The sequence below is a fragment of the Rhynchophorus ferrugineus genome, unplaced genomic scaffold, assembly GCF_030347505.1.
Source record: "Rhynchophorus ferrugineus isolate W39M unplaced genomic scaffold, kcgeb_rfMv2 rfM2, whole genome shotgun sequence".
Lineage (NCBI taxonomy): Eukaryota > Metazoa > Arthropoda > Insecta > Coleoptera > Curculionidae > Rhynchophorus > Rhynchophorus ferrugineus.
This window is the reverse complement of record NW_027472581.1, coordinates 4,172,365-4,186,937: the sequence shown is the minus strand read 5'-3', so window position 1 is coordinate 4,186,937 and position 14,573 is coordinate 4,172,365. Positions and strand designations below refer to the sequence as shown.

The 14,573-nt window shown below is 32.7% G+C and overlaps 1 protein-coding gene across 1 annotated transcript in view; it reads right to left on the bottom strand.

The window, feature by feature from the left end:
* The window catches only part of LOC143189883 (uncharacterized), a 28,688-nt gene that overhangs the window by 10,375 nt on the left and 3,740 nt on the right, over nt 1–14,573 (bottom strand). The window contains exons 2-10 of the mRNA XM_076393873.1: nt 13,445–13,635; nt 13,313–13,387; nt 13,119–13,258; nt 8,853–9,012; nt 6,932–7,098; nt 5,811–5,896; nt 644–834; nt 515–589; nt 323–462 (exon numbers count right to left, since the gene is read on the bottom strand). Coding sequence (XP_076249988.1) covers nt 323–462; nt 515–589; nt 644–834; nt 5,811–5,896; nt 6,932–7,098; nt 8,853–9,012; nt 13,119–13,258; nt 13,313–13,387; nt 13,445–13,635 — 1,225 coding nt within the window. The remainder of the gene's footprint in view (nt 1–322; nt 463–514; nt 590–643; nt 835–5,810; nt 5,897–6,931; nt 7,099–8,852; nt 9,013–13,118; nt 13,259–13,312; nt 13,388–13,444; nt 13,636–14,573) is intronic.

Sequence of the window (14,573 nt, the reverse complement as noted above, 5' to 3'; positions counted from 1 at the left end):
ATATTGATAATAGTGCCAATTTAAAACATAAAATCACAAGTTTACATTACAAGCAAACATCAACAATCTTCGGTAGATTCTGATACTGTAAAATAATGTTTGCAGAAAGTAGTCACGGCATTTTTTGAAGAGAAGATATATTTTGTCACTACAATTCAAGATGTTTTATTGTCGACAGAAAATAAAAGAACAAAGAGCCAAATTTTAGCTGCTGATGTAAATCAAACGTCGTTTTTAAAGATAAGCCAACACTTATTTATCGTAAAATCTTTAGATAGTGAATACCTAATTACTCCAAATTAATACACAAATAAAAACTTACCACGATAGTACAACCATAATTGTATGATGGAAAACATGTAGGAATGAAATTTGGCTTTGTTTTTTCCTGAGCACAAAGAATACAGTATCCAAGAGATCACTAATCTTATTCAAGAAGTAAAAGTGAACATAAAATATCATCTGCAAGCTTTTTGTTAGTATACATTTTTGAATATAAACTTTAATTACTTACTGTTAAAGAGCTCTCGGAATTCGATGTATCTATAGGCTGACATATCCAGCTATATTCCTTCCAGATAACAATAGTCTGTGAAAAGGTCAGAGAATGAGAGAACAATATAAAGAAAATACAAGAATTTACCTCTTTGAATATATAGAAATTGCATAGAACTTGTGTCAAATTATAGATCATTAGGACGTTTTTCATTTCGTATGGTTTTTTATTTTTCATATATTCAGGTCCCCATTTTAGTACAAATAAGAGATACAATGTTAAAATACCTAATATGGGTAGGGGACTTTTTACAAATAACAAGTCATGGGTTCTTGGATCTGAAACAAGTAAAGTCATACGGTTTCTTCCTAAATTTACGATTTAACCTTCTAATTATATATAAAATAATGTTATTTGGTTAATAATGTATTTTTATTTATTTTCAATTTCTAATTTACATTCCATGTCTGAAGAGAATTCCGTGGGAATAAAAGTAGCCTAATAAATTTGATAATTGACTTTGATTGATTTGACCAAGTCTAATATCTGGTCTAAACCAGCTATACCGAAAAGTCATTACCGTTTTTTCGGAAAGGAACTACATTATTTTCAAGAAATAATTATGTTATATATTAAAAAAATATATTTATAAATATTAGCAATTTGATTCTATACATCTTGCTTATAATTCAAGTAATTTAAGGATACCATACCAAAACAACTGTTTGTTCTTTAGCAAAACATTACTTCGAGTCATTGCTGCTCTGTAAGCGCGCATCCCATTGATCTGAAAAGTTGATAATAGGGCGGGACAAGGTCTGGAGAGTATGGCGGGTGTGATAATACGTCCCACCTAAGGACTTTTGACGCCTCGTTGACTTGTTTTGCTTAATGTTTTATATCATTCATGGATGAAATTGACCATTTGTTGTTGTCCATCACTATTAACTGTTTTACCAGGTTGCAATAGTTCTAATACATCACGCCACTCTGGTTCTACCAAACACAGGGCATTGTTTTACAACCAAAACAATTTGACCTTGGAGTCGATCGGCCTGCTTCTCCAGGTGATAGCCATGATTTTTTGAGTTTAGGATTTGCAAAATAAACCCACTTTTCCCCACCCGTCACTATTCGATGCAGAAGTGACTTCCGATCATACATTTGAAGTAGCATTTCACAGATGATTTTTCGATTTTCCATATGCCTGTTATCCAATTGATTTGATACCTTCCCATCTCTTGTATTTCCCCATTGCTCGTAAGCGGTTGCTAATCGTTTCATGAGCCAAATTTAACCAATTTCTTGTTGATTCCGCCAATTTTTTGAGTTTGGATTTCATCTTCGTCCAATAACTATTGCAGTTTAACATCATAAACCTTTCTCTTACTATCAGTAGAACAAGATGATGTATGTGTCAAATCATTGCATATTTAAACCTACGTTTGTGGACATTTGTTATGATAATGATAATTTCATCGCTTAACCAAAGTGATTTTATTGTGGCCATTTAAATTCTTACACAAGAACGTTGAATGGCCAGACATGATCATTTAAAGATAAAAGTACTATGATAAAATCTTCCAAGGATCTCTGCACTATCGTCCTTTATGTGCTGCTTTCATTATAATCGTTGTCACACTCTTGGATGGACGCTATGCATTAAGTAGTCTTTAAGGACACCTTAAATAACTTTCAGTCGTTCATTGCAACTAATTAAGTTGTCAATTTGTGAAATATTATCGCCAAGAGATTTGTCTTCAGAAGAATAAATCTGCAAATTTCCGCAGTTCACTGATTGCAGCAGACTTTACTGAACCGACCGGAGTCAGAAAATCATAATGGCTGAGATCTTCCTGAAGACCCTCTCATATAATTTCTAAACTATATCAACAACGATATCATGAACCTTGTTAACTAGACCTTACAATAAATGTTAATACTACCGAGTCTTATACCGTGTATAAAGAAGTAACTGGCAATAATATATATATATATATATATATATTATTATTATTATTATTATTATTAGCAGTTATCACCAGACAACATTCGCCGCGTAGAACAACTCATTTTGGAGGACCGTAGGATGAATGTTCGAGATATTTTAGCTGAATTCGGCATAAATATTGATAATGTAGAGTATATTGTCCACGAAAATCTATAATATCGCAAAATAATGGCGCGATGGGTTCCTAAACTGTTGATCTGACGCAATACGAGGCGAAGGGGGGCGGTCTTTTAATGCGAATCTTCACTACAGACGAGACTTGGGTACATTATTACATTCCCGAAAGCAAGATGTCGTCTCAAGGATGGAGGAAGAATGAGGAAGGGGCGCCAGCCAATGTCAAAGCGAAAACCAGGTCCGCAAGTAATGTTCTATGTACGGTGTTCTGGGACCGTCGGGGTGTGCTCTACGTCGATTTACTGCGCACCAAACGTACCATTAATGCTGCATACTGCTCTAACCTTCTGAAAACACCCGTGAAATCCGCTTATCGCTCGAAACGGAGGAGCATTTCAGCACGGAGTGCGATTCTTCTCCGAGATAACGCGCGCCCTCATACCGCGCGTCTCATGCTCGATACAATATCGGAATTAGGGTGAGAGGTACTGGAACACCCCCACCCTTCAGACCGGATTAAGGACCCAGCGATTACTACATGCTGGTCCCCTGAAGAAGCCCTCGGAAGTCAAATATTCAACATCGACGACGAGGTAGAGGAGTTCTTGCGCACATGGCTGTCCGAGTTGCCCGAGGAATTCTTCGATACCGACATCAAAAATCTTCCGTAAAGATGGACAAAATGCGTAACTAGTGAATGGATGTACTCAGAAAAACTGTCCATTCTTGTAAATTTTTTTAATAGTAAATAAACATACAATAAATAGTACAAAAAGTGACAGTATATTTGACAGTCATATTTGAACCACCCTCGTATATATATGCATACGTATATTTTATTTTGTAAAACACTAGCGACCCGCCCCGGCTTCGCACGGGTGCAATGCTGATACTAAATTAAATACACTACAGGAAAAATATGAACGTTGTATATAAAAACATAGCGGCCCGCTCCGACTTTGCACGGGCATAAAATATATATGCCTATGTCACTCAATGAAAACATGATTAAAATCGATCCAGTATTTTTGGTTCATTCATTACTTCCCTTGACCTGCACGCATTAAATTTGGAGTAAAACAATTCCTCTTCCCCTATACTTACTATGAAGATTTCCTGCTATCTTTGGAATATCTAAATTCATACAATTTTTATTACATTACACATTTTTAAACGCAAATTTTAAATTTGTAATATCTCCGAAAATTTTTGTTTAATTTATATGCTGTAAGGAACCATATTGATCTATATTAATTGCACACTGTATTTAAGGTACTTAATTCGATAACGATTAATGCCGTATTGCTTAAAATAGCTTCGTAAATAAGCCATTTTCTCACGTAAAAAGTAAACAATAAAAATGGTTAATGTGTTATCCCTAAAAGATAAACATATACCATCCTGGACTTTTTTGTAGACCTTTTTATGGTGTACAATACTGTAGTACATTAATTTGATCTAACTCGTAGGGTTAGGCAGCGTTTTTGCTAATTGCTAAATAAGCCTAATAAAATAGGTTAATTTACGACATCACGTTAGAAACCTCTAAAATTAGCAATGTTGCCTTAGTATATTATGCATGTATTATACATATAAACCTTCCCCTTGAATCACTCTATCTATTGAAAAAAACCGCATCAAAATCCGTTGCGTAGTTTTAAAGATTTAAGCGCACATAGGGATATAGGGACAGAAAAGGCGACTTTGTTTTATACTATGTAGTGAAGTAGCTCAGACTACATTTATAACATTTTGGACACATTTAATGCAGTGAAGGTTTTGAATAAAGTCCTATATAGATAAAGAGATATTTGAAACTTATATCGCTTATTACGTTACTATATCGCTCATAATATTCAAAAAATATGTTTGTGGTTTATAAATGGGGAGCTATAAAGAGAACAATGAGGGAGCTTAAACTTGGCGAGAAGGACATCGTCCACGAAACAATGATACCTCCATATAAAGTTCCTTTTTCCTTTTTTCCTCTATAGGAAGCATGCATTTGTAAAATCACTTCCCTAAAATGAATATCGTATATATGTATAATGTATAAATATATAATCTTCAAATACATTGTTTCAAAGTATCCAGGAGTCTTAGAAACAAAGGTGAAGGAAGGCGTTTTCGCCAGACCACACATTAGACGGCATATGAGAGCAATTATAAAGACTCTAACTATAAATAAGTCGTTAAAATAATACTGAAAAATGTCAGTATAGGTTGGGTAATGAGTTTAAAAGTTTATTTTCTTCATTCCCACTACGACTACCTTCAGGAAGACTTGGGAGAGCAGAATGGAAAAGTGATGATGGCCCTCTACCACTCTCACCAAAAGTATTATGGTTTGAAAATGAATAATTCAAAGAGCAAAGTATTGGCAGCTCTACTGATGAATCACCTGATTAGAACAAGTGCAAACATTACGTTATGTTACACTGCTTTTCTTATATGATACCTTTGAAAAATGAGAAATGCTGCAATCATGATTACAATTACACTCTCAAAGTTGTTTCCGAAAATATAACTCTAGAGACGTAAATTACAATGGCTTGTACATAAAGAATGAACGACTTTTTTGAAAGTGGGAGACTCTTAGAGGCCAGAACAGTTAAATTCGATCATCAGCAGTTGGCAGCGATTGATTGACAAGTAGAAAATGATGACTAGGGAGGTAAATGTCAATAAGAAACGAATTATTAACCATTTGACCATTTAGTCAAATTAAAACTAAAAGTAATGTTTCCATGATTTGGTGCTTTGTTTCAAAGTAATTAAAACATTGATGCATTTTATGCTATTCAAAATTATGACCATGATTATTATGAGAGTATAATAGAATATTTAAAAAAAAAACATAATACATTGCAAATATATGAGAATAAAAGAACAGCACCATAGGAACAACTACTTACACCAGGACATTACGATTCCTAATGATATAGAGGAAATTAAGAGATTCGCAACAAGGCATGAGGAAATACGCCAATTCTATGTTAACATCGAAGTTCTACAACTCTTGGACAATACCGAACTAGGACGAAGACTGGTATTAACACAGAAAAGTGCTGCTAACTTTTATTTTATTAGATGCTAAGTAAGGGCCAAAAAGTTCTTCTATATTAGTATCTAGTTTAATGTCATTATAGAGACATGCAATACATAAATAATAAATAATACACTTACCTCCTTTGCTGCTGATTAAATAATTCAAATTCAAATAAAACTGATGAAGGGTTTTATTATACGAAACGGTAGCCATGACCACACGACTTCAAGACGTGTCAAGCTTTAAGTCATTTCATATAACCCAATCAGACATTTATTCGATATTTAAATTCCATTGTTAATTCTGTGTATAAATATTAAAAATTCATGTATTTAATGCGCACGGAGTGTAATTTGTAATCCTAAACACAGGAATGTTTTACTGCATTTAGTACATGAGTTGTTCTATTAAGAAATAACACTTCTCTTAAATAATGGCTTTGGTGAATAAAGCATAATAGTAAAAACCATGAATTCTATCACAAAAGCACTGGGAAAGAGTAATAAAAACACAAAATGTTTATTATTTATGCAAATTTATTGTATTATATCGAAAGTAAGTCTCCATAAAATTATAATCCGATTGTCAAAATATGTTTAGCGAAATCAGCTGTGTCGAAGTGGCAATTTGAGTGTAGCAAAAACAAATAAGTTAATCGCAGCTATGTCAGATGAACACGTTGAATATTTGATGGTGTGTGTTGAGATTTTCATAGAAAATCTATTTCAATTCTTTAAGTTTTCTAAAAATGTTCTTTTTTATGTTCCCGAAGATGCTGTTGCTGAAGTTGTGCTAATATATAAGTGTGTTGCTGTTGCTGATGCTAACATAAATTATAGTGTTATAACACTATAATTTTGTAGATTGTTATAAAACAAAGGATATGGTCATTTTTAGGTTAATTTTGTATTTATATTTTTTGTTAACGTCAAATAATTATTTCATTGACAAAATTAGCGGCAACCTACCTATGTAGAGGTGGAATGGAATGCAATGTTATATTTTGTATCAAGCCATAATCCTTTTCCCATGTCATAAACATTAGGAACATCAGTTAAAGGTCTAATAAATTAGGCCCGTTAACTATACAACCGAAAGAATTTTACAATTAACGTAAACTTAAATGTACACGACTAACCTAAATAAAATAATTAAATATGCGTCGCAACGGATACAAAACAATGCAATATAAAGTAAAACTTATATTAAAAAAGAAATGTTACAAACAATAAGTTTTAATAAAACCTAAAACTCTTATCACGTGGATTTTTCTGTTTTCGTCTTGTACTTTTGCTTATAAAAATTAAGAAACAAAATAGTAAACACCACGCCATTGGGCGTTATGAATAATGTGGTCCAAGCAGGATAGTTACAATTAGGTGCAAGCGTCAGGAGCTCATGTACTATTACTATTCCAAATTGAATCTAAAAAAAGAAAACCGTTAATATTTCATAACTATATTGGATTGTTCAATAAGTTTTGTTTATATACACTTTTATATACACTATATTTAATATACACTTTTTCCCGTAATATATTTTAGAGATTCCTTCTTTCCTGTGAGAATCCAGAACATTATATTGATGATGATTATATTGTAATAAATAGCCAAGAGGAGCTAAATTGAATACTATTTGTGTGTAATAATTTTTTTTATATAAAAGGGTTTTTACGATATTTGATGATCCTTGTTTTATGTGCCATATCACTCGCAACCATCCCAAACATAATTTTGGAGTACTAACTTTTAAAACGTAAAAAACATAAAATATTTCATGGCAATCTGTCATTTATTTTAAAAGTTATAGAGGTTTTAATGAAACATTTATATTTTTTTCGAAACAATGGATAAATACCAGACGAGACATGATAAAACAATAGACAAAAATTCCAATTTATCTATTGTTTTTAGCTTTTTTATGGGAACAAATACGGTTGAAACAAAACAATGACTTGATAAGTTTTAATTTAACAGTTTCTAAGGTTAAATCCTCCGTATTTGGGATGTGTACTATTTTTTAACCTTCTTTTGTGACTTGTTTATATTGAGGAAGGTTAAACTATTAATAGTGAATATTGTATAGCGTTATTATTTCATTCAGTGCTGTTTCATCAAGACAATGCAAGTCTGTAAATGTAATGTAGTCTGTAAAAAGGTATACAAGTGTATGGTAACTATTTCCATATCTCACAAAAATGTTCCCGTGAAGGAGATTCGGTTGATAAAAACAGATTATTGAAGTTGAAGCTATCACTCTATGACATCACGAAAGAATCATCGGAAGGTGATATGTATGTTGGGTATGTTGGCTGCGTATCCTTGAAACGTGTGGCCGAGGGTTGTCGTGCAAAATTGTGACCGCTGTTACCGCTGGTGCTGGTCTTTTTTTTGCAACACTACAATACACTACGCCTTGCTGATTATACTATATGTACAAAGAGACTTCGCCGCCATGAATACTCTACTTTGGTGCTGATGAGGTTACCTTTTCGGAATAAACCAATGACTTTTACAGATTGATATCATCGTAAACACTCACAACGTTACAGAAAAACATTATTTTGAGTGGAAAAACAATGAAACCTCGATGTTGAAACATAATATTTAGTCCATTTGGTTGATCACAATTTTGACAGCTATTTGATCTTTCTATTGAATGTAAATGTATGAGTTCATCAACTGCTGGGCCTTTTAAAAACTCTTTGATTCTTTGAGCTGTGTTTTCGTCCAGATATGGCCAACCAAACCACACATTAACATACCTCAATAATAATAATCTATCCTATATAGTCTATAGAAAGTTTTGTGTATGTATGATATCAAGATGACCTGACAAGGAAACACACCATCGAAGGGAACAAAAACTAAACGTAAAGAGCTTAATATGCTCTCTAATGAACGTAATTACTTTGATATATAATTGTTAATTAGGTGGATTAGCACTCTAGAAAGATACTACATAAAAAAAACGTGAACTACCAATAATGTTGAAATAAACTATATATCTTTGATAACATTTTTGTGTCATTATTTAATTTAAATCATAATTTTGATGTGTGTCGAAGCCAAACTGAACTAAAACTTAGAGTCGATGTGGCAACAATGCGACGTTTTGACGTAACAAAATTAGATGGCATATATGCAAAATAACTTTGAATAGACTATGTATTATATTACCAGTTGCACAGTGGTCAGATATTTTTTCCACCATAAGTACTTCTGAATCTTAGGTCCAAATGCGGCTAACAAGTAGTACAGGTACAACAAGACATGAACAAATGAATTTATCAAGCCATAAAAGGTACCATGACCATTAGGCAGGTATTTAATTCCAATCCTGAAACACAAAATAATGTTATTTACATTGACTGAATTATATTGTAATTTCAACAATATACTATACTAGCGACCCACCCCGGCTTCACACGGGTGCAATGCTGATACTAAATTAAATACACTACAGAAAAAATATGAACGTTGTATATAAAAACATAGCGGCCCGCTCCGACTTTGCACGGGCATAAAATATATATGCCTATGTCACTCAATGAAAACATGATTAAAATCGAACCAGTATTTTTGGTTCATTCATTACTGCCCTTGGCCTGCACGCATTAAATTTGGAGTAAAACAATTCCTCTTCCCCTATACTTACTATGAAGATTTCCTGCTATCTTTAGACTATCTAAATTCATACAATTTTTATTACATTAAACATTTTTAAACGCAAATTTTAAATTTGTAATATCTCCGAAAATATTTGTTTAATTTACATGCTGTAAGGAACCATATTGATCTATATTAATTGCACACTCTATTTAAGGTACTTAATTCGATAAGGATTAATGCCGTATTGCTTAAAATAGCTTCGTAAATAAGCCATTTTCTCACGTAAAAAGTAAACAATAAAAATGGTTAATCTGGGTTATCCCTAAAAGATAAACATATACCATCGCTGACTTTTTTGTAGACTTTTTTATGGTGTACAATACTGTAGTACATTAATTTGATCTAACTCGTAGGGTTAGGCAGCGTTTTTGCTAATTGCTAAATAAGCCTAAAAAAATAGGTTAATTTACGACATCACGTTAGAAACCTCTAAAATTAGCAATGTTGCCTTAGTATATTATGCATGTATTATACACATAAACCTTCCTCTTGAATCACTCTATCTATTGAAAAAAACCGCATCAAAATCCGTTGCGTAGTTTTAAAGATTTAAGCGCACATAGGGATATAGGGACAGAAAAGGCGACTTTGTTTTATACTATGTAGTGATATGTGGTTATTATGAATTACATTAATGAATATATAATGAATGGATTTATTTATGAATAGATATCAATAGATTTAGAATTAATTAATATTCTATTTTTATATTATGTATTTATAATTTTTATTTTAATGCCTTGGCCTGTTCCTAAATTCTTGAATGAAATATGAGACTTTATTGTTCGGTTCGGAGACACCAGTTCTCAGAAGTAGCTTTGAATTTAATATTTCGAGAGCGGCAATGTTCACTGTAATGACGGCATGAACATCATCGACCGAGAAAGACCGACAAACATTAAAAATAATTGAGGTCAGACAACATAAAACGACAACAGTAAAAATGACGGTAGAACTCCACATCCACTTGAGTGATAACAGCCGGGTTTACAGGAGTTTTGATTTGAACTATTGACATCATTGGTCGAATTACTAGTTAAGGTGTAGAGGCTTCAAAAATTTTATTTTTTTTAATTTCATAAATCGACAACACAACTATTCAAGAATATACTGTGAAAATTTTAAAGTAAAACCATTTAATAGTTATCAGCGTTTTAGCAGGCGTCCTATGGCCTGATGGGTGGAGCGTGTGGAGTAGTACAGGGCGGTATTGCAAGGATTCCTTGTTTCTTTTAACCGTAAAGATTTTGGATATAAATATTTAGAAGTATTAGTGACTCAGCAAGGTTATTTATATTTTAAAATCAATTCAAACTTAACTTTCATAGCGCGCGTTTCATTTATACAAAAAAAGTCTTCGTATCTGAAAAACGAGCATGCTGGTTCAATCCGTAGTACTACACTTCGTAAAAGATCATTTCACGGATATCGGTTAACGGATCAGAGAGCAAATAACTGTCGTGAAAATGAAGAAGAAGAAAAAGTGTAACAAGAAAATTAAAGAAAGAAGGGAAAGATAGGAAAATGAAGATTTAACGAGAAATAATTTACTCGAGAAATGTTTAGACGGTAACACTCAAAATGCAAATGAAGAAACTTCCAGTATTTTAACGTTTGTGAAAGAGCTTGATTGGTAGCAAAAATTTCCATTATGACCAAAAAGTTAACAATCGACGCATAGTCCGACAAAATCGACACAGCCCGCTGAAGAGTTTTGACAAGCTCAAAAATAACAGCGGTAAGCCGAAAATCACACATACGAAGCTGATGAAGGACTGTGATACGGTGCTGAGATAGGTGATTAATTAGTAAGTTGTTTAAACTAGCAGGTCAATTGAAAACTCCCCTGCATGTCATATAGATGGCGCAACTAGAATTAAATCCATATGTTTCTTAGTTTGCCCCAAACCAAAAAGATGGGTGTATAAATTTGATAGCTGTCGGATCATTTGTTTGTGAATTATAGCATTTTGAGTGAAGCAACTTTTGTTATTGTAAAAAAATGGATGAAAACAAATTTCGTATATTGATAAAACAATGCTTTTTGAAGAGAAAATATACAGTTAAAGCTAAAACCTGGCTTGATGCCGAGTTTTCGGACACTGCCCTAAGAAAATCAACCATCAAGGATTGGTATGCTAAGTTTAGACGTCGTGACTTAGTGGACGCCCAAATGAGGTTGTTACCGACGAAAACATTTAAAAAATCCACAAAATGATTTTGAATGACCGTAAATTAAAATTGAATGAAATAGCAGACACTCTAAAGACATCAACTGAACGCGTACATCATATCATTCACGAATATTTGGGTGTGAGAAAGCTCTGTGCAAAGTGGGTGCCGTGCGAGCTCACATTTGACCAAAAATAACGACGAGTTGATGATTCCGAGCAGCGTTTGAAGATGACCAAGCGTACGAAATCCGAGTTTTTGCATCGATATGTGACAATGGATGAAACATGCCTACATGGTTTCACTCTCAAGTCCAATCGACAGTCATTCGGGTGAACTGCATACGATAAACCCGGTCCGAAGTATGGGAAAACGCAACATGCAACATGCACAGGATGCGCATGGAATAATTTTCATTGACTATCTTGAAAAAGGAAGGATCATCAACAGCGACTATTACAGAGGGTGATTGGACTTTTTGAAGTACTAGATCGCCGAAAACGGCCGCATTTGAAGAAAAAGAAAGTGCTGCTTACTTCATATTTCCTATATTAGCTATTTCTGTATATATGTGAGCCCTAGTGCTCTTTCTTCCATATATACATAAAAACTGTGATTTTATTTTACTAATAATATACTATGTCTTATTTCTAAGAACCACTAAATTATTTTACATAGATTATTTTAACCCTAGAATCTATTTGATTTGTCCTGAACGTTTGTACTTCAATGTATCTTTATCTCTTTTATAAGTGATTGTAGATCTTGTTTTGTGCAATATTTAGCAATAGACAGAGTATTTATTTGACAGCCGGACTAGCCCATTTCCATTTTTTATCAACAATTTCAACAATTTTCCTTTTGGTGCATCCTTGATAATTACCGAAAAGAGATCAGCGAAACCAAGACAGCGTTTGATTGACTGTTACTGTTTAAGTTTGGTTAATTTTATTACTATATTTTCTCAAAATTTCGAAATGCTCACAGCCGTAATGTTTAAACAGAATATAACTAACACATAACTAACACATTAAAATATGAGTAAATATAACTAAAAATATCACAAGTTTAGTTGCAAGGTCATGAGTTAAATTACGAGAAAATATTGTTAAGCAATGACACTATATTGGAGTTATGAAAGATATAGTGCTTAACATAAAACTTTTGTTTCAGCTAAAAACTAATTTAAATTTAAGTAATAAAACTGGCAGCTTGTTGGAGCGACGTACAGATGAAACTGCTGATTAAATATTATTTTAATACAAACGAAACCCTTAATTATAATCACTTAAATCAATACATGGCACAAAAAATGGCGGTCTTCCAACAAAGTAGACTCCAGAATTGAGCTACTACTATTGAATGATACTAGACTTTCTCTGATCATTTTTGATCACTAGATTAGGTGATCCAAAGGAAATTATTTTATTTGTATTTATTTGTACTTTGGTTTTAACAAATAAATATAAAAAAAAATACCTCATCAGCATCTAAAACTGGATACGTAGCTCTATCATCAATATTTCTTGACCCCGCACAGTATCGATCCAAAAAAAATATTCAAGATTCAAAACGGTTATATTTAAAATGTGATATACTAACCAGGTAAACGATACCATTATACAGTGATGCCAAACGTGTAGAAAGGAAACCTGACTTTGTTTCTTTCGTAAGACAAAAAACACTGTGTCCACTAAATCCATTATTTTGTTGAGGAAGTACATGTAGCAAGTTTGAATCATCTTAAAAATTATTTCAATTGACTTTGTACGGTTAATAAAAATATATAACTTTACCGTCATTGTCGGTTGTGATGTGGAATCATCAAAGGGCTGACAAATCCAATTATAATCCAACCACAGGTAAAGTAACTAAAATAATTAATCAAATTAAGAGTGAGGTTTAGCTTAAGTTAACTTAGATTTTACCCGACCAAATAGATACAAGTTTATGAGGATCTGGATCGTATTGTATGAAATAATAACATATTTAAGTTCATACGGCTGTCTGGATTTCATGTATTTTGGTCCCCAATGAAGAACGAAATATAAATATGCTCCTATAATACATATAAGTAGTATTGGATTATTCATGAGAAATAAAGATGCCGTTCTGGGATCTGAAATTTAAAAAAAGGTAATAAATGTAAAATTAAAAACTCGATAGCTTCATTACTTATTATTCGTCATATTTCATTTCAAGATCTAATTTGTTATCAATAAATTATATTAGAATAGAAAATTTATAACTAAAAATTGTTATGTTGTAATATAATAGGACTTATGTACTTATGTCACTTGTGCCTATAATGTCTGCCCGTCATTAATGAAAATAAATACATTTTTGCATTACCCGTTAGTATTCGAAGCAGAAATGACTTCCTTTTATACACCTTTGTAGTATTTCATTGACGATTTTTCGGTTTTTAAGTGCCTATCATTTCACAATTACCAAAACAAAGTGGTTCTTTGCTACAGTTCTAATCACTGCAATAATGTGACCACATTTCTTTTGCGACATTTGGTTCTTTCTTCTGTTACTTCTGTCTCACCATTACTTTTCGATATAGTAGTGTATGCAGTTATGCGCAATTAAGACTATTTAATGCAATAAAATTATTTTAATGCAATATGCAATAAAATCAATTCAAACTTAACTTTCATAGCGCGCGTTTCATTTATACAAAAAATAGTCTTCGTATCTGAAAAACGAGCATGCTGGTTCAATCCGTAGTAATACACTTCGTAAAAGATCATTTCACGGATATCGGTTAACGGATCAGCGAGCAAATAACTATCGTGAAAATGAAGAAGAGAAAAAGTGTAACAAGAAGTATTTCAGTATTTCAGTATTTGTAGTATTTCATTGACGATTTTTCGGTTTTTAAGTGCCTATCATTTCACAATTACCAAAACAAAGTGGTTCTTTGCTACAGTTCTAATCACTGCAATAATGTGACCACATTTCTTTTGCGACATTTGGTTCTTTCTTCTGTTACTTCCGTCTCACCATTACTTTTCGATATAGTAGTGTATGCAGTTATGCGCAATTAAGACT